General features: G+C 39.5%; 1 protein-coding gene across 1 annotated transcript; it reads left to right on the top strand.

The window, feature by feature from the left end:
• The first annotated feature begins 211 nt into the window (after positions 1-211).
• Positions 212-9,945, top strand: EMC7 (ER membrane protein complex subunit 7). Its single transcript, XM_055807544.1, has 5 exons — positions 212-532; positions 3,480-3,599; positions 5,120-5,258; positions 5,858-5,938; positions 7,995-9,945. The coding sequence occupies exons 1-5, from the start codon at positions 297-299 to the stop codon at positions 8,145-8,147; spliced, it is 729 nt and encodes a 242-aa protein (XP_055663519.1). The 5' UTR covers positions 212-296; the 3' UTR covers positions 8,148-9,945.
• The last annotated feature ends 10,260 nt before the right edge of the window (positions 9,946-20,205 follow it).

Below are 20,205 nucleotides of genomic sequence, written 5' to 3'. Positions count from 1 at the left end.
CCCGGCCGCCGCCCGAGGCGACGCTCTCCGCTGCTCGAGCCCCCGCCTCCCCACGCCCCCCGCCTCCGGGCGCTGCCTCCCGCCGGGGCAGCGGCCCCAGCACGCCCGCCCCGCCCGGCCCCGCCCGCGGCGCGGTAGGACACCTGACGGAGCTGCGCGTGCGCCCGGCGCCCGCGCCCCCTCCGCCCGCCCGGCGCGCACGCGCGGCAGGCCCGTGGCCCCGCTCTCCGCGCGCGCCGCCGCCACCCGGCGCGCGCTCGACGCGTGCGCGGAGGCGTTGGCGGCGGCGGGTCGCGATGGCGGCGCGGCGCGGGGCTGCCCCCCTGGCGCTGCTGTGGCTGTTCGCCGCGCCGCTGCTCGGTGGCGCCCGCGGCTCGGAGGCGGCCGGGGCAGCCGACTCGCCGGGCGGCGCGGGCGCCGGGGAGCGGTTTAAGATCGAGGGCCGGGCCGTAGTGCCCGGGGTGAAGCCGCAGGACTGGATCGCGGGGGCCCGGGTGCTGGTGGACGGGGAGGAGCACGTCGGTTTCCTGAAGTGAGCGGCGGGCGGGGCGGGGGGCTCGGTCCCGGCGGGGCAGGGGCCGCTGTCGCCCTGTGCCGCGGGTGCCGCTCGGGGACCCCGCCGCCTCCGCGCCGCTGCCGCGCTTGGCGGCCCTCGGCGGCTGTAAGATGGCGGCCGGCAGCGGCCGAGCGGAGCTGCCGCCGGCGGGGTGGCGGCCCTGCCCCAGCCGGCGCCGCGCCCTGGTGGAGCCGGGCACCTCACGGGCGGCTCCGGCTTTACGGGTGCCCCGGCATCCCGCCTTGTAGGGCCGGGCCCGGCATGGGGCTGCGGTGCGGTAGGCACCGCCGTGCCCAGCCGCCTGCTGCCGTAACCGTAGTGAGGAATAAGGCGGCTGGCTTTTTAGCAATCAAAAAATCGGAGCTGAGTATTAATTATAGAAGTCAGGCAGGTTTGCCGTAAATTCTGGAGGATGGTGTTTGTTCTCAGCGTTTGTGGGCGCAAATTCTGTCACTTCTTTAAGACCCTCTTCTTAGCAAGGAGTTTTACGTGTTCTGGAGGGGTGTTTGTGTGTGGCAGAAAGCTGCAGCTCTCTATTGCAGTACCTGTGAAAAACTCCACTCTACCAGTGCAAGCCATTTCAGGGATATGGCCTTACTGCATCACACAAGATCGTGCATCTGCATCCTGCAGCTGTAGAGAATCACTTCAGCTTGTTCGGTCTCCGGGGGTGGTGGGTGCATTCCAATCAGCGAAGGATCTAGCCATGTTAAGACATAAAAAATGTGCTTAGAATCAAGAATTGAACTAATCTCATAGTTTCAGGAGTAGAAGCCAATTCTAAAATGCTCTCAATACAGCATTTTTAAAAGCATTGCTTTTAAAATCATGGAGTAAAATGAGAAAGTTTATATAGAATTAAGATAATCCATCTCGTGAGTACCAATCATTTTTAATTATTCCCTCTGCAGTAAAAGTTGAACTGAACTTTGGCTCTGGGAACTGTCAATAGGTTAACACAATAGATTTTACTCTGCAGAATCTTGTTAGTGTAGCACCTGATAAACCAGTATAACCAAGTTGTGGGAGCCTGACTTTACATTTAGGAGCTGATTTAATAAATACCATGAAATTGATAAGTTTCCAAATGCTTGCTTGGAATTCAGGTTGTCTGAAATAAGAGCAAATAGTCTTAGCTAAGAGCATACTGTATTTATGACAGTATAACCTAGATATCAGGCTCTGTTGATTACATAATTTGATACATCTATTTATAGTTTGATAAACTTATTTGTAGATGTTGCGCTACTATAAGCATGGTATATATTAGCAAAAATACTTTCATGTTGGTTGGGAATTTTGGGGGGGGTCATTTGTAATGAGCATTGTACTGGGTGGCAGTATATTTTTGGTAATAACTATTTAAAAAAAAACAGCTTTCTTAAATTAATAGTGGGATTTCAGGCTCAGTAGAAAGATCCTTTCAGTGTCAGATTTAAGTGTATCTGGTATATCAGAAGAAATATTTGTCACCCATCTCTCAGGCAGGGTTTGATTATATATTACATGGATATCATTCCAGTTATCAAAAAGAGAATAGTTACTTGACATAGCAAAGTTGCTTTTTGAGTATCTCAAGTGTCATTCTCTTGTACAAGAATTTTTATAAACTATTATTTTCCCCACTGTAATAAAAATGGAACTCTTTTTTTTTTCTTCTAAAAAGGCAGTATTGGATACCGGTATATGAAGTGAGGATGTGCTTTGTCATATAAAAAATTCCTTAGAAAAAATTTATAATTGTATTTATCAAAATAATACTGTAAAGAATGAAAAATTAAAAGGAAATTCCTAGGGAAACATCTTTATAGGAGTTCTGACATAAGACAGTGTAAGCATTCTTCTGGGTGCAAATCATCACATAAAGTATTGGTGAAACCCCCTATGCAGCGCTGCTTATATGCTTCTGTCCTTATGATAGAAAGGTCCTTAAGTGATCTATGTCTCTGAGAGAGAGAGAGAACTTGTGTAGAGGGCATAAGGACAAAATCTGGTTTGAGGATTTACTTCTAAGAGGGTTCATTTATTTGTTTTCCTGATTCAAGTTTCTGATACATCAGGTTTAGTAATTCCCCTCCCCCTGCTTTGAACAGCTTTTTTGTTTTAACTTTTGAGTCTTATTTTTAGGAGAGATTATCTTCTGTATTAATTTTGAAAGAGTAGAGAACACTGAAGTTTTTCTTCTTGGAAACTTCTGGAAGCTTATAGGAGGAAAACTACAAGCTGCTTCTGTACTGTAATTTAGTGGCAAATGGACCTGAATCTTTCAAGTACCCTTTTACAAATATCTTCATCGAATATTGAAGTTTCATATTTTAAAATACAGGCAATCTCTCTAAAATCCCTTCAGCGTATGTGTTTAGAGCTTTGGTTTCCTTTTTGTTGTGATAGAGCTTTGCAGCCTGGGCTAGTCCTCAGTGGAGCACATAAAAGTAAAAATCTCTTGTTTACAATGAAGGCGCAAACCACAATTTTTGCGCATTGCAAGTTGTCTCCAGTATCTACCCACACTATGCAAGGTGCTCATTTTGGGTTTCTTCACTTCCAGTGGAAGTACTGAAGCAAACTTCATTGTATGTATTTTGGAAGGGAGAAGGACGGTGTATGTTGATACTGTCGTCATTCAAATCCATGAAATCTAATAATTTCAAGTCTGTCTTAGGCTGTTAAATTATTCCTCCAGCAAGACAATAGCTTGAAGGCATGCGAAAATCTTTAATGTAACTGGTAGTTTTTGCTACTGTGGTGGCACACGTTGATGGCCTTAAGGGGCTTGATACTATGAGTGCTTTTGATCATTGTTGTTATATTAAGATTTATAATAGAAAATGATACCATTACAGTTTCTAATTTTAAAAAATATGCCGCTCCCTCTTGTGTTGTGGAGCATATTGAAATATAGTGGAACTTTCTGTTTTTTCAGGACCGATGGAAGTTTTGTGGTTCATGATGTACCTTCAGGATCTTATGTAGTGGAAGTTATATCTCCTGCTCATAAATTTGAGCCTGTGCGAGTTGACATAACTTCAAAAGGCAAAATGAGGTGAGCCTTTCCTGATTTGCTTCTGTATTGATCAATTAAGTATGTCTGGCAGCACAGTATAAGAAGCATTTGAACGGAACTGTAGAGCTGAAGTTCTATTTCAGACCATGTTTGAGCTTCTTTTAACACCACTTCTAGGTGCATGTTCCTGCAAATCCAAAGTCTGATACCTTCTTTTCATATTTATGATGTTAAAGAAGAACAAATGGATAAAAAGAGTCCTTCTATTGGTTTATTTTGTTGTTTTCTTATGTAGCTATCCTGAGTTAAAATTAGACATAAATAAATAGGTTAACTGCTCTTTTACCAGTACTTCCTCCCCCACCTCCTTTTTATTTTCTTTCTTGGTAAATGTTCTGTCAAGACGTGGTACAATGAAACTCTAATTCATGCTGATTCTAAATTCTAAAGTGTTTCTGTTACACCTCCATAAGATACTCCTTACAATTACTGGCAAACACTACTAGTTGCCAGCCTGCAGTATTTCTGTAGCATTGTTAGCTTGGTATCTGAGGACTAGAGGTAACGAATTTGACTTTAGGTAACTTGCTGGGATATGTCTACCGAGCAAAGTACTATTAGGCTGGATATTTCTGCCAGTCAAATGGGTAGAAGCTATGAGGAATACAGCTGGGAGATGCATGAGTGTGTGTGTGTGTGTGTGTGATACACAGGGAAAATTTCAACTGGGCTTTTCTAAGGGATGTTCTGCCTTAAAAAAACCACTGTAATTCTTGAGGAAACAGCATGTTGATAACAGATGCATTTGGTAAGATCTACTTATCTCAAGGTTTGAAGAAAATAGGTAATCATAGGAGAGAGAGACATTTTCTGAATGAATATTCAGTGAAAAATTCTGAAGTATTAAGTGTTTTCTCTTGTAATGGCTGGAAGTTGTCCCTGGCATTGCACAAGGTATTCATAAATAATGAAAAAGTGAGTGACGAAGTTAGATGATAGTACCAATTCACTATCTAAATACTAGGTCCAAGTGAGGAATACTAGTGAAGAACTATGAAGAGACCTTATAAAGTGATAAAGACCGAGATTGAGCATTGATACATGCAAAGTAATGCACTTAGTGAAAAGGTAGTAGTAACTTCAGATATATAAGTAAATGCTGCCCTGAGCAAAGTGTTTAAGCTACACTACGCTATTTAAAGCTGTACCTTTTTAAACATTGTAGCTTGCTTGTTATCAAGATGGGAAAAAATGTCTTGCAGAAGTCCCATTTGAACAAATAGTTATGATATTTCTGATCTGCAGGTCTGTTCTTCGTACCAAGTTTTTCAACCTGCTTAATAGTTAGCTTGGAAAAAAGGTGAAGTATCATCTAATTCCAGAAAGTATGCTGCTGAGAGAAATAAGCTTTTGATAAGTGAAGCCAGGCTGACACTGCCCAGCAGATAGTTTTGTTGGTAGTCTATTATTGAAACTTTGTGTGGAATATTATTAAATAATCTTTATTTTTTGTTAAAGATTGTATTTGTATTTTTCATTACTTATATATTGCTCATTAGAGCAAGATACGTGAATTACATCAAACCCTCTGAAGTTGTCAGGCTGCCATACCCACTCCAGATGAAGTCTTCTGGACCTCCTTCATACTTTATAAAGAGAGAATCTTGGGGGTGGACAGATTTCCTCATGAACCCTATGGTACGTACAGGCAACGCACAAAGGTTAAAAGTATGCTAAGGATTGAAATGTAGCTATTCTTCAGAATACCAAGAATTAAATAATTGAGAACGGATGTGCACACACTGCTTATTCTGAGAGGATTGTTTCATTTCTTTGTTTTTCACTGTGTTTTCCTATGACCTCTGCTGTGCCCTCTGGAGATAACCCATAGTCTGCTTCCTTTGACAACATGATGTTGTTCTAGTAGTATAGAGATCAACGTGTTGCAAGATTGTAATTATAATATAAATATAATACATAATTGTAATTATAATAGTGAAAGAGATAACAAGCATTATCTTTAATGGTCCGACTTTGAAATCTGTTATTTAAAACATAGTACTTCCTTATCACATTTCTTTCCTGTCAAGTGGATTACTGTTACTGGGTTACTGACTCAGAATGCAGGAGTTGTAGAATTTGGCTGTTTGGCTAAAAGCTCTATGTCAGTATGTCTAAAAATGTCTGTACTAACAAATAAGAACTGTTAAGTTTTTATTTATATATTAATTATATATATATAATTATATATGTAAAATTATAAGTAACTGAAGAAGTATTTGCTGTTTTCTGTGTAGGTGATGATGATGGTTCTTCCATTACTGATATTTGTGCTTTTGCCTAAAGTTGTCAACACCAGTGATCCTGATATGAGACGGGTAAGTACATTCAATTGATACAGACAGAGAGAGCAAAGATGATGAGATTTTAAGGTATAAAAAAAGAGTAAAAAAAAAGCTGGACTTCTAAAAGAAGTCTTAATGGGCATCATTTATTCAGTTAATAGAGCGTTGCTATTCTAACAATGAATTCTAAGATTCTCGAGTCATGAATTTGCTATTAAACAGCACAACACAGAATGAATTTCTTTGTCACAGCTTTGAAAGTAATACAGCATGAGTAGTGTTTTCCAGAATTTCTTTAGAGCGATAAATACAATTTCTGGTTTTTCTATAGATTTCCAGTGTATTTCTGTACTGTGTTTAAAACTTACAGTTTGTTTTTAGATGTCATTTTATATGTCAATTGTGTTGTGTGATGTGGGGTTCTCTTGCCCATCAACCTAAACCACGTACTTTGCAAGACTGTTAAATCCAGATATCACGGTAGTGTATATGATACTGAGTCTTAATGTAGTCATTAAATTATCTGATTTATTGTCCTTCCATCATGCAAAATGCCGAATAACAGAAGGCTAGGACAAAATGGAGACTCAAGGTGTTTGCTAAATCTTTTCTTATTTTTAGAAGCATTCCTTGTCTTGTCATGGGTGGCTGCTTTTTGAGGGTTTTGTTAACTTAAGCTCCTTTTCCTCTAAATGACCACTGTCTTCAGTAGTACTTTATAGGTGTCTGAGTATTTTTAATTTTTTTTTTACGAAAAGCATATCAGAGCTCTGTAATGCTCTTTTGGCTCTAATTTTCATTAAAACTGAATACGGAGATGTGCTAGATATCCATGGTGTGTTCTTCAAACCAAGCTGAACTTTGAAAGTTGAATTTTTAAAAAATCCTTGCTTTTTTCACTGATCTGACTGTGCTTACAGACAGGCTGTTCTGGTGATTTAGTTCTTATTGGCTGACTGATACAACTTTTTAAGGAGGAATTCTAAGCTGAAAGAATCTTGCTTGTAATTTAAATTAAAGAGTAGGGGAAAGTAGTTTTTAAGAGCTCTATTGCAATGGTGTTCTCTAGCTGGCCACGTATTAAATTCTTAAGTGTATATCCAGCTGCAGTTTGCCTGTGGAGGTTATGTAGCTTGTGCTACATTTTTCAAGTTAGCTTGTTTTTTCTTTACAGAATCAGCACAGTACAGGTTTGTATAAAAGTTAATGTGCTTGATGTAGAAGCATTAAGTACAGATGTAGTATAGATTCAGTAGTAACAAAGGCTACCGTAACAGCTGTTGCTTCATTTGTACCTTGAAAACAGGTAAAGCTGTATCATTCTGAATGGTTACTGGAAGAACAAGCTGACAATCCCACATTAAATTGGCAATTGCTATAAGTATTAACACATTGTGGATGTGCAGTTCAGCTGTTTGCATTAAAAGTACTTCAGGGTTGGTTTGTTTTAAACCATACCACTTCATCTCATAGAGCCATTACACTAAACTCTGAAGTTACATGAAGCTTAGCTGGATATATGCTGTCATTAAAATCCTTCCTTTCATGAAACAAAGAAAACTTAGCTGTTGTACGCTAATAGCTTGATGTTACAAAGTAGGTCAATAAAAATGTCTAATCCCTTCAAAAAACTTCAAAAATTTGAGCGGTTTAACATAAAAATAATTTGAAAATACAAAGTATGTGAAATCTATGAGAACACAGATCTGAAAACCTAAACAAAAGCTTAAGTTTTAAAATGGAGGAAAGAATGCTGAAAATAAGTAACGGTTTTTTGGGATATTTTTTTGGAAATTATTATATTCTTTTTTTATCAGGTGGTTGCCCTGTAAGACTGCTTAAGACATGGTTACCTTTTTCCATATGGCAATGCTTTTAGTTCTGGGGTTTTATGTTTCTGTGTGTAGCTGGGCATTTGGCTGTGGTTGCATAAAAGTATGTAGCAATATGTACGTACCTTGGAGGACTACAAATAGTAAAACAATATTTGGGAAAATTTGACATCTTTCTGATACGATCTTTTAACTGATGCCATAGAAGCAGCCAGAATTTTTATGACCTATTAAGGTTATCTAATCTTTGCATGCAGGAAATGGAGCAGTCAATGAACATGCTGAACTCCAACCATGAGCTGCCAGATGTCTCTGAATTCATGACAAGACTTTTCTCTTCAAAATCTTCCAGCAAGTCTGGTAGTAGCAGCAGTAAAGCAGGGAAAAGTAGTTCTGGAAAAAGGAGGTAGTTAAGTCTTCCTCCTAAGCCTGGGTTTGCACAACTGTTTGTTATGTGGTAGCATGTTTCTTTGTCTTGAAAGATCAAAAAGCCACTACTGTAAACTTCAATCAGGCACAAAATACAGTATGCTACAACTGTGGTGTGTAGCTTTTTTTAGTCTGTATAAGCTGTTTTGTACTTGACGGTAAGCAAAAGGTGACATGTCTTCGATACTCTACCTGTATAAAGTTACTGATGATACGGAATTGACTATATTGTTCTGTAGAGAATTATTATAAATTATATGATGTGCTAAACAGTAATGAACGTCTTAATCATAAGACAATGTGTAAAAAAAAATTTCAAAGATAATAGAAGTGGAATTCAGTCTTAAGATGGCTATATGTTTTATACTTGCTGTTGAGTTCTGAAGTGAACAAATCGTCCTTTCGAAACTGAGTTGTGGTTTTACTAAGTAATTTACTGTATCAGCTTGTCATGTGTTACATATAATTTTATTTTACATTTTTTTGCTGCCTATACACTTTAGTTCAAGGACTTTGCACTTTTTATTGCCGAGTTCTATTCTGATCTACTTTTGGGGGTACAGGGGGAAAGCAAAGTATCCTGCATCAGAAAGTCTTTTAAGCTCTTTACAGTTAATTTTGAATCCAAAGTATTTATGTAACATGATGTTTATCTTGGATCTCACACTTTTGGTTCTTACTGTTACCTCTCTGCTGTGTGTTCATCTTACCAGTGGTTTGATTTGAAGTAAATACAGAAAGAAATTTTTAAAATGAAAGAAAAAAACCTGAATGTATAGGAGGAGGGTAAATCCCACTGTACTTCTAAAGTATGTCTCAAAGGATATGGCTGTCTCTAGGTATGCTAAGTCACGGGCAAAACATTGTTATTTGAGTGTGCCTGTGTCTGTATTTCAGTATCTTTTCAAGCTACCCAGTAACTTTAGAGAAAAGTTGAGAAAATCAATGGTTTTCCACTAGATGAACATTTGCAAATAAAACTTAAAGCAGTACCTGCCAAACCCCATTAGCAACTGCCTGTAAATTAATATTTGATTATGTTTTTTGTAGCGTAAATGCTGTTCTTTCCCGTTTCTACAATTCCTGAATTCTTAGGTAACAGTATCCATGCAGTATGGGTAATGTATATCTCATTCCAAAAATGGTACTTAACATTCAGCTAAAGTGGATCTGAAGCAAAATAAATTCTAATGCATTTATTTGTTCTGCCAAATACTTAGGAGGGCTATAAATTGTCTTAGAATACATACTTAGAAGTATGCTGTGAAACATAAAAGCTGCAGAAGAGAAAATATTCATTCATACGATTAAGTCAACTTGTAAGGTGTTGGAGGAGAAATAAACTAATTTTTTTTTTTTTGGACAGTGAAAGATTTCAGTCTTTGCAAAGTAAGCTGCACATTTTTGGTCTGGTTTTTGTTTTGTATACTAAGTAAAATATATCCAATAGAGACAAGAGCCTATTTGGATGGTCTTGCTGGAAGTATTTACTGAAATGGGTGTCATGTTGCCTTTGTAAAAAAGAAAGAAAACCAACCAAACCCAGAAAAAACCAAACACCCAAAAAACTCCTCAAAAAACATAACAAAAAATCAAACAACCCCCCCCTTCTTTTTCAGTAGTGTCTTCCTGAAAAAATAATGGAAAAAAACAGGGAGCAGTTCTTTGAAGATGAAACAGTTAGCTATGTTACTATGCTCTCCTGGAACATACAATCCAATGTACACTTTTATTTAACAGTGATTGCAATGGCAATTAAATTGGATTAATTTGTTCTAATCACAATTTGTTTGGTAATAAATCATGCTGATGCATTTTTCCTTGTTACAAAGGTAACAGCAGCAATATTTCTGCCTTCTTTCATTGTCTCTGTTCACAGTCTTGATCCGTCTTCAAGAAAGAGTGGAGAATTCAGGCCATGAAAAGATGAAAGGCTTTGTTAAGTGTTCAAAGTAAAAAAATTGACAGAAATTGTAAGGATCTTAACAAAACTTTGGAAGGAGCATATGGAATATTCTCTTTTTCTTAGAACTGATACAACTTTTTAAAGTCACTTGGTCACTTAGAAGTTTTAACATGGTCTTGGGCTATCATAAACACCATTGTACAAAGCTTACTTGATAGCTACTATGTATAGGTGTAACGCAAGGTCGTCTTTCTGCAGGAAGTAAATGTTTGCTGTACTTCAGTTTTAATTCCTTATTTACAGATTTTTAGTAATCTGTCTTCTATGTTAGGTCTGATATGTTTGTTTTCCCAAAAAAACATAGCTGCCTTTTAGTGAGGCTGCTTGAGATAACAAGGCAGACGGTACATTGAAGCAGCTGATAACTCAGAACGGAAATTGAAGATGTACAGAATGTGCTTGGACTGTAGACAAGCCAATTTCCTCATTGCCAAAAGGAGGGAAACTTGCTCCTTCAGCTTGGCCTAGGTAATCCTGCTGCCTTCTGCCTACAAGTTCTGGTACTTCTTGGGCTTTGCCGTCTGCTGACTTAAGAGAAATTTGTCCATCTTTCTGCTGAATTTCTGTTACGTTCTAGAGAGTTAAATTAACTTGCAGAAGGGTCAAAGAAAACCAGAGCCAGCAGAAAGTAAGCACGAGAGGCATGCAGTCAGAAGCAAGAGCTCTTCTCTGTTTCTGGCAGTGAGTGTGAGTAATACAAACAGCTCACTGTATCTTAAGGATTTGTAGCCTGAGAGCTCATTTAGCCACGTTTTGAATGAATGGGCACCTCTCAGTTTATGACAGGCTGTGTAGAAGGGAGGGAAGACGTTTTGCTGAAGCCTGTTTCAACTATTAGTTCTTTAAGATGGCCTGGAAGCTGTTTAGAACAGTTTGAAATAATTTCATCAATTACTTCATCAAAGATGCTTCCATTCTTCACATGTAAGGAAGAATTCTAGTGCATAGATGCCTCACCTCACTGTTTTGAACAAAGTATTTGTTGGTGCGTATCTTTTTGATGAAGTAGGGATGATAATGGCTCTGTAAATGAGGTGTGTATTGCTTCAAAGAGAAAGGCTGGCTTGTGGTTAACGATTTTGTATTTGTAAACTCTATAGACAAGTGCCTTGGGTTCTGATGCAACTGTCAGGCTTCATGTAAATTGTTCATGGTTTCTGTTTCAATTTCTTGTGTATGAAGTACGAGAAGCTTGTCTCAGAAGTATTTGGAAGCATAAATTTAGTAATGAATATTGGGTACTCAAATAGTGTTGTGGAAAGAGTGATGCACTTCACTCCTAAGAGAAGTGGCATGTTTACTGACATAAAAGAGCGATGTAAAGAAGTTGATAGCAAATGCAACAGTTTAACAAGATTTGATGGCAAGGTATGCTTAATTATTTACTGCATAAAGGACAGGGTCAGACAAAACTGTCAGGGAGGCCATCCTGTTGTGTCATGAGGTTCAGAAAAGAGCCCCTTGCTTTCTGAACCCCTCAGAGGGTGTGGCTGGATCCAGACTTGGTCAGTTGTTTGTATCTCTAGGATTATATGTGTGCAATCATTGCTTTGTATCACTTGGTTAACATGTTGAAGTTTAGGATGCTATTAATTGCTTACCAGACATCTATTGCAGCAAGGAGTCTCCCAGCCTTGAGTAGTAACCTGGAGAGGCGTCCCTGCTCAAGGGGGGATCCTGGTGTGCAGCCTGCTGCCATACAGAAGAGCTCAACAGGCCCTGGGCTGTCCACTATTTCTGGAATAATGTGATTGACTTATAGTCACATATGCATACTGGCTGTATTTTAGTTGTCGCATGTTCAACTAGCCCTCAGTTGCTGAGCAAGATCTGTGCCCTTTATGTATTGTGTTATTTGTTTCCCAAATTCCAAGTTGAGCCAGATGCAGCCATCGTGACCACCACTTGTGGCTATGGCTTAAGCAGAAAAGAGGGGCAGCGGGTGGGAGGGCACACCGCCACATCCAGTATGGGTATGAGCTTACTGAAGAAAATCTAGTAAGTAATCTTAAAGAGCATGTGTATTAAGCATTTATATGTAGTTCTTTATACATATATATTAAAGCAACCTTTTTAAGTAACCACATTTCAAGATTTCCAAAGCAGTCAGGCAATTTAAATGCATATTCTTTTCCAATTTAATGAAAAGTGTATCAGATCACTAAGATCCATTTAAACATCTCCACATGGGTGTTAATGGACCTTTCATTGCATAAAGGTGGTGTGTGATAAGTAGCTTAGAGGGCAAAGTTTGTTTTATATTTTGATAAAAGGGCCCTGTTTTTACAGGGTAACAGTGATAGCGGTACCTTAAGGTACTAAAAGGATTTCACTTCCATTTTTAAGACATCATGACCTTAATCCTGCTGCTATTGATAGTAGACAGTGATTTTGTATTCCTATGATTTATTTCTTTCATTTGAAAATTACTGCTTTTAGGAAATGACAGTCATTGCAACTACAGAGTCATTGTGGGATAGCTTGCACGGCTGGAGTGCTGTCATGGATGGCTCTGTACTTGTTAGGGAAGACAAGCCAGCAAGGAGAGGTGGTGGAGTTGCTCTTTGTGTGAGGGAGCAATGAGAATGTATCGAGCTGTCCCTTGGGGTGGATGCAGAATGAGTCGAGAGCTTATGGGTAAAGGTTAAGGGGCAAGCCAAGACGGGTGACACTTGTGGGTGTTTGCTACAGGCCACCTGACCAGGCAGAGGGAGCCAATGAGGCCTGCACAGACAGCTGGAGGTAGCCACACAATCACAGGCCCTGGTTCTCATGGACTTCACCCTGGTATCTGCTGGAAAGACAACACAGCTAGGCACACACAGTCCAGGAGGTTCCTGCAGAGCACTGATAACTTTTTGATGCAGGTGGTGGAGGAGCCAATGACACGGGGTGTGCTGCTGGACCTTGTGCTAACAAACAAAGAAGGGGTGGTTGGGGATGTGAAGGTTGGGGGCAGCCTTGGCTGCAGTGACCATGAGATGGTGGAGTTCAGGATCCTGCATGGAGGAGGCAGGGCAGTAAGTAGGATTGCAACCCTGGACTTCAGGAGAGCTACCTTTGGCCTCTTCAAGGACCTGCTTGGAGGAATCCCATGTGTTAGAGCTCTGGGAGGTAGGGGGTCCAAGAGGCTGGTATTCAGGCATTGCTTCCTCCAAGCTCATCGAAGATAGATGCATCCCTATGAGTAAGAAATCAAGCAAAGCAGGCAGGAGGCCTGCACGCATGAGAAAGGAGCTTCTGTCAAAACTCAGAAGAAGGAAGTTACAGAATGTGGAAAAAGGGACAGGCTACTTGGGAGGAACATAGCAACATTGTCAGAACATGCAGGGAGGCAATGAGGAAGGCTAAGGTCTGGCTGTAATTAAATCTAGCAAAGAATGTCAAGGACAACAAGATGACCTTCAAGTACATCACTAACAAAAGGATGACTATGGAAAACATGGGCCTGCTGCTGAACAGGGTGGGTGCCCTGGTGACAAAGGATGCAGAGAAGGCAGAGTTACTGATGCTGCCTTTGTCAAGAGGATGGGGCCAGGCTCTTTTCAGTGCTCCTTGGCAATAGGACAAGGGGCAACAGGCACAAACTGCAACACAGGAACTTCTACCTGAATGTGAGGAAAGACTTCTTTACTCTGAGGGTGAAAGAGCCCTGGGACAGGCTGCCAGAGAGGCTGTGGGGTCTTATTCTCTGGGGACATTCAAAACCCACCTGGATGCGACTCTGTGCAACCTGCAGGTAAGCCTGCTTTAGCAAGGGGTTGGTCCTGATGATTTTCAGAGGTCGCTTCCAACACTGACCAGTCCGATTCTGAAAATAACCAATTATGAAATATAAATAATAGTAAATCCTTAGTGGCAATGCATGTTTTTCATTCTGATGTCTCAGAATGAAATATGGATATGTATGGCTATATATTATGCTTATTTAATGAACTGTAGAAGTGTTTACATCCAATGTTGATGGGCTATAAGGAATACAGAATTTAAAATTCTGGACTTCAAATCAGTGGAAAAGCAGGTTTACTAAAGAAAGTATGTTGAAGGGTTAAAAAACTACATACGCACATTTTGTACATTCTTGGGCAGGAAAAGCACAAGATCCATCTGTGGTGCAAGGGGCATTGGGAAGATCCTATTGAATAGGCTTAACTGTGATATGTATCTCCTAGGGCTAGTTACTGAACAGGTAACTGGCACTGAGGCCAGCTTGCCTGGAACAACAACTGTGCATGCTGTGTGCCGAAACAGCGCACATGGATGCTGTATCTCGGGAGTTGTTTCTTGCCCATGCTAACTTCCCTACCGTATCCAGGAATTATTGGGAGTAGAGGGAGAGTGTCGTTATTTGGCATGTCCAAAAGTGTGCTGACAACTGTAGCACAAGCTTAATACTGTGAATTGGCAGATTCCCATGTCCGAGGAAGTTCCCTGGCAGTGTTTCATTTATTAAGATTCTTGAAGCTATACATGATTGAAAGGAGAAAAACTTGGATAAAGAACCCCAAGGTAACTTAAAGATTGCTGTCGTGGCAGATTTGACCCAAGTATTAAGATTTACAAAAAATAACTTTAAAAAATTTGTAGACTAAAGATGTTTTCGTGATGTTCTATAGATGTTCTTTTCTAGGTGATTGTAACATTGGCAGTAGTGCTAGCATATGTGGGCAAATGATTATAAGGGAGCAAATGAAGATGTCTGGCCATTTCATGATGCATATATGTGTGTGTGTGTGTCATAACTGCAGTCACAGCTTTTAGAAGAGTACGTATTTCTTTATTTGTCTGTTAACCCATTTGAGTGAAGAAAAAGAAGCGACCCCGTGTTTCTTTCCAGCTGGGTAAGATTGCTATACCATTCAAGAAATTGATCTCATCAGTCTTTTCCTTGGTCACTACGTAAAAACCGGACACCCATTTAAGGCTCCTCACTAAATGGTATACTCTAGCCACCCAACCCAGTTTTCCCCCACTATTGGTGTAGGCTTCATTCTCCGTGGCAGTCTGCCAGTGGACTGACTAAACACAAAACACATTATTGCACTTCAAGTGCCAAAAAGCAAGCAGTATCTATCAATTGTTAAAAAAAATAGAATTTCAAGTCTTACTGCTTTCATTTTTTTTAACAGCAAGACCTTTAGATCTTAATGACTATTTTGAACTTGATACTGTTTGTAAAATCTGGTGATTCAGACCATAAAATAGTACAACATTCAGGGAGCTTTTAGACACAAAATTTCTTGTAGGAGTAATACTGAGTTTTGATCTATTTTCAGGTTAAGCTAGTGAAAGCTTCTTGAGGTCACAAATAGATTTGGGGTTTTTTCTTAATTTTATTTCTGTTTCAAAATCCATAAAGAATTATGAACCCTCTGTTATAATAAATATTGATTCTTCAGTAAATCCTACTTTTGAAGTTACAAGGTTATTCCTTCAAATTATGCTGGCAGTGACCCTTGGCTAATACTTTGTTTCCGATAAGGTTATGAAGATTTAATGGCAATGTAATTTTCTGTGCAAGTGGAGCTTAGTTAGTTAGGTCTTCTATTGACGATGCACAAAAACAGATTACAGTTGAGCTCATTTTTATTATGTATTTGGTTCTGCATGGCTGACAGGAATAAAAATTAATTAATGACTGTCATTCAGTCAAGGGCAAATGGTAGTGAATATACGCCAGAAAGAAAATCTTTCATGGCATTTTGTGACCAGCACTGGGTTTTTAACTGATTCTTTATAGCTGAATACAAACATCAAAAAGTAATATTACACATGGTGAAACTCATTTAAAAACAGAGCAAGTAGAAAAGTAAAAAGGTTTTCAAAGGAATATTTTCTGTTTGAAATAGTAGAATGTTCTCCTCAGAAGCTCTCTGGATTCTTTAAGGATCTTCTCGCTGTCTGGTGCACACAGGTGTACCATTTCCCTTTGTTTCAGAATGGAGAATAAGACACCTGAGCTCATGGTCCGGTGTGCAGGGCACTGGGCTGCTGTTTACCATGCAGATGTGAGAAGAATCCAGTTAAATACTTGAATAATAGTTCCCGTTCCTGGGATCAGAACAGAATAAGACTTTGAACTAATCTTTGGGAGGGGAGAAGAGTGTTTCTTTTCCTACCAGTTCATCTTCTCCATAGATGTGATCCAGATTGCTTGAACTTGGCAGATGGGAAATGTATAAGCTGTATTAGTAATGATTTAATTTCTTGACTGTGGTAGTAGAACACCCTGAAGGAAAAGTGTACCTAAAGAAACTGGAGATCAAGATTAAGCCTTCTGATGAGGCTGTAATTTTGCAGTGCTAAACATTCTCTTAAAAAGAGGAGGCGCTCAGATGAGAGGTGGAGTAGTTACTGAAAGACAAGCTTATAGTGGAGTAAGTCCAGCATCCATCATCATATTTACCAAAAGTGATGAGAATTGTGTTGTTACCAGGTATGTGATTAAAGGATCCAGATGGTCCTTTCATAAAAATAGTTGCTTTGTAAGGGTCCCCTGCATGTTAGGCATGTGACTCTATAGACAGTTGGTAGAGATTCCTTGAGATTGTTTTTGTAATCCTTTCATTTCTGCATTTGAACTGTAGTGTTACGCTTCCTCTTCTGTTTTGGTTTGTTTTCCTGCTAGTTCTATTCACATGATATTTACACAGAGCATTTTTCACTCTGCCCTTCGTTTTTATGAAGACTACAAGGCTCTTGTTGAAATTGCTGCAGCAAAATCTATTCAGCTGGCAGAAATAATTGTATACATCACTTATGCTTTCAGGTGTTTCAGTGGTAGCAACCAATTATTTCTATCACCAGGTAGCTAGCTAATGGTGGAGATGTCATTTGTCCTGGAAAGATCTAATTAAACTCTGTGCTTTCTTTGGAATATGTTTGAGGCCTATTGTATTGTAGATTTCTTTTCAAACCCTTTAAGTACTGTACCCTGAGAAGAATATAGAAAGATTGTACAGAGTCAGCCAGAGTTCACTGGAAATAAAAGTGTTTAACAAAATGCACTGTTTACAGTTTTTTCATGGAGGAAGGAGGTGTGGGTGGAGAATTGAAGAAAATGTCCAGAGGGCTTGGGTAGCTCCTTGTGAAAAATGTCAACTTAAATCCCAGTACCTAACAGTGGAAGACACCTGCTGCTTTCAGCCCACTTCATTAGTATCACATAGGAAAGAAGCACCCTTGAATTCTGCCTCTTTCAATCTTAGTCCATATAACAAAAAACCTGCGTGCTCTCCTTCATACATTGTAGCTGTTTATGGACTTTTTATATATGAATGGACTAAACTTGCCCTCTGAAGCTTATTAAGTGCCTTCATAGCTTTGCAGTACCTCGTTAGCCTTTTTATAATATTTTGTACATGGTTCAAATTTGATAGTCTCTTTTTAACTAGAAAAACTTGCACTTTCTCAAATGTGCTTCTTTGTAAGAAGTGATTAGGGCTATAACGACTTAAATTTCTAACTTGATTTAAGCACTGTTGGTTTTTTTTTCTCTTTAAACAGTGCTCATATTGCCTACTCTTCATGTATTTTTAATACTTTACATATAGTTTGTTTTTATGTACTTTTACTGCATAAAAATTCTTTTGGATTGCAAGTTAGGAATTTGAATAAGGTATTTCTGCAATAACATGTTACTGAGAATATTAATACACTTCATCAATGGAAGTCCAAACCACGAAATGAAACTTGCTTCAGTTAGCTCTTTTATGAACAAATATGGACCAAAATTACCAGTGCAGCCAGGTTATATGAATACCTGTGGAAAAATATGTAAATGCATCTAAAGATCTTGATCTGCTATACACTGTTACTTCTAAAGGGAAGTTTAATATTCTTTCTCCAGCCAATGCAAGGGGTATTTGTCTCAGCTGTTGAACACAGCATTATGGTTATTCCACATATGGCTGCAGTAGTAGATGATGAAAAAGTCCTAGCCTACACTGTAGGAATGTACTTTTTGCATGTTTATGTACTGCTGTAGCACTTCCAGATAGTCTCTTCTGAGTGACCATGTGTGCCCAAGTATGCCATAACCAGGAATGCTTAAAATGCAGTAGGTGAGAAAGGTTATTGAGCTAACCAAACTGAAGCAAGCGTAAATAGATGAGAGTTTAAACCATAACCTGTGCATGAACCTCCTCTAATTTCTAAATTCTATAGGTTAAGTTTCAGAATCAGTGTGTTAAAGAGGTATTACAGGTTTTCTAGTCTGTATAGGTTCTTAGCCTATAAGTTCTTAACAACCACAGTTCCTTAAAACAAACACCTTTCAGTAGTCATTGAGCAATGTGATTAATTCTTATGATGTGATCTCAGCCTCTCTCCCGGGGAGAACTATGGGCAGTGAAATGTCTTGTTTGGTAGGTATTTTTCTGCTCCCACCCTATTCAACCCCTGTGTATTATTCACGTTGCTGTCCATTTTCCTTAAACATCAGCAGGATCAAGAAACTAAGTCATGTAGTTAGTGTGAGATGGTGAGATCTGTGATGTGATAACCATCGTTTCCTGGAGGGATTGATTCCACAGCCAGCTGCACGGACACACATAGTGTGGTGAGATATGTGTGTTTTGGGTTTGGTTTTTTGGTTTGTTTTTTCCCTAGGCTCATCAGCAAATTGAGAATTTAATTTGCTTATTTAAAGCCTGCTTTATGTTCTGAAGCATTCTCTGTGATCCTTCCAAGCATTTCTTGTGATGCAATATTGCTCTACATGAAAAGCCCCTCTTTTTTTCTTGGTGTTTTTCTGTGGTTTGGTTTTTTGTTTGTTTAGCACTGCTACTTCAGCTGTGAGGTTGCTAGAGAGCAACAGAAATCACAGAATCTCTCTTTGGAAATGAGATGGTTGCCATGACAATGCTCCCAGCTGCTTCTTGTCCCAGATGATAAAATCATTTTTAGACTCCTATATTATAAGCTTAGGCTACAATTTTTAAACTAAAAAGTACAGCTGATTGATTCAAATCAAAGATCAACATATTGCATGTTAAAAATCTTTGGGCTGATAATCAGCTAAAATTGTTGAATCAAATATTTATGCAGGTACTATCAAATATTTTTATTTGTTTTTGATCAAATACTTGAGGTAGAACTGGTGCATGGAGATGGAAAATATTTTCATCTTACTGATTTTACTAAATGTCTTTTTTTGTAGTAGAAATTCTCCTGAAAGCTGACTGATATTTAGATAAGTAGTGTTTAAAATGTGACTCTGAATCATGTTTTGCAATATGCCAAATCTGGATCAAACCTGAAGTGCTAGATACTTTTAAGTTTCATTATCTCTGAAGTCCAGACAGTTGATTATGGAAGTGTTGGTTGTTTTGGTGGTCTCTTGTCAACTTCACATGGAGCAGGGTTATCACCAACACTAGATCAGTTTAGTTATGCTGTGTCTGGCCAGTGTTAAAAACCTCCAAGCATGGAGGTTTCACAACCCGTCTGGGAAAGCTGTTCCAGTGCTTCACTACTCTCAGTGAACAAGCTTTCCCAAATGTCCAATTTGAACCTCCCAAGTCACAGGTTGTGGTCATTGCACCATGTTATTGTTAGACTATGTGATTAATCATGGTGAAATCAAAAGCCTGGTGAGGTTCAGATGAATATTGACAGATAGAGGAACCCTAGCAAACCTAGTCAATGAAAACTGGAAGACACAGACTTGACAGCTCCTAAGACTACCAAAGGAGACAGATTAGACCATTTTTGCAGGTGTGAAACCCAAAGAAACTCTCCCGGAAGTCATTGCAGAATGAGGTATTGCCTGCAGGGGACTCACTATGGGATGCGGGGGAAGGGCACTTTGGAATTGCTTAAAGGTTATTATTCGATGCTTTTAGCAGGACTGTGGGAACGTGTGAAGCTTTATGGAATGGTTAGAGGAAGGACCAAAGGATGGGGAAAGGTGGGATCTGTGTAGCAGGGAGGAACAAGCCTGATCTGATTTCTTTGTTGACCTGTCTATGCTGGCTGCTTTTCATCACCTTATCAACCCCTGGGTTTTTTCAGTTCTCATTTTCTGAGTTTTTAAATGTAGCTCACTGTTCTTTATTTCTCTTTTTAAAAGA

The sequence above is a fragment of the Falco peregrinus genome, chromosome 1 (genome assembly GCF_023634155.1).
Source record: "Falco peregrinus isolate bFalPer1 chromosome 1, bFalPer1.pri, whole genome shotgun sequence".
Lineage (NCBI taxonomy): Eukaryota > Metazoa > Chordata > Aves > Falconiformes > Falconidae > Falco > Falco peregrinus.
Note: the sequence above shows the minus strand (reverse complement) of the source record. Positions and strands in the feature narration are given on the sequence as shown.

Bases quoted from the DNA above. Each gene is read 5' to 3' on its own strand.
- EMC7 (XM_055807544.1), top strand. From the start codon at position 297: ATGGCGGCGCGGCGCGGGGCTGCCCCCCTGGCGCTGCTGTGGCTGTTC. The intron at 533-3,479 runs GTGAGCGGCGGG...CTGTTTTTTCAG, and splicing joins GAGCACGTCGGTTTCCTGAA to GACCGATGGAAGTTTTGTGG. The intron at 5,939-7,994 runs GTAAGTACATTC...CTTTGCATGCAG, and splicing joins GTGATCCTGATATGAGACGG to GAAATGGAGCAGTCAATGAA.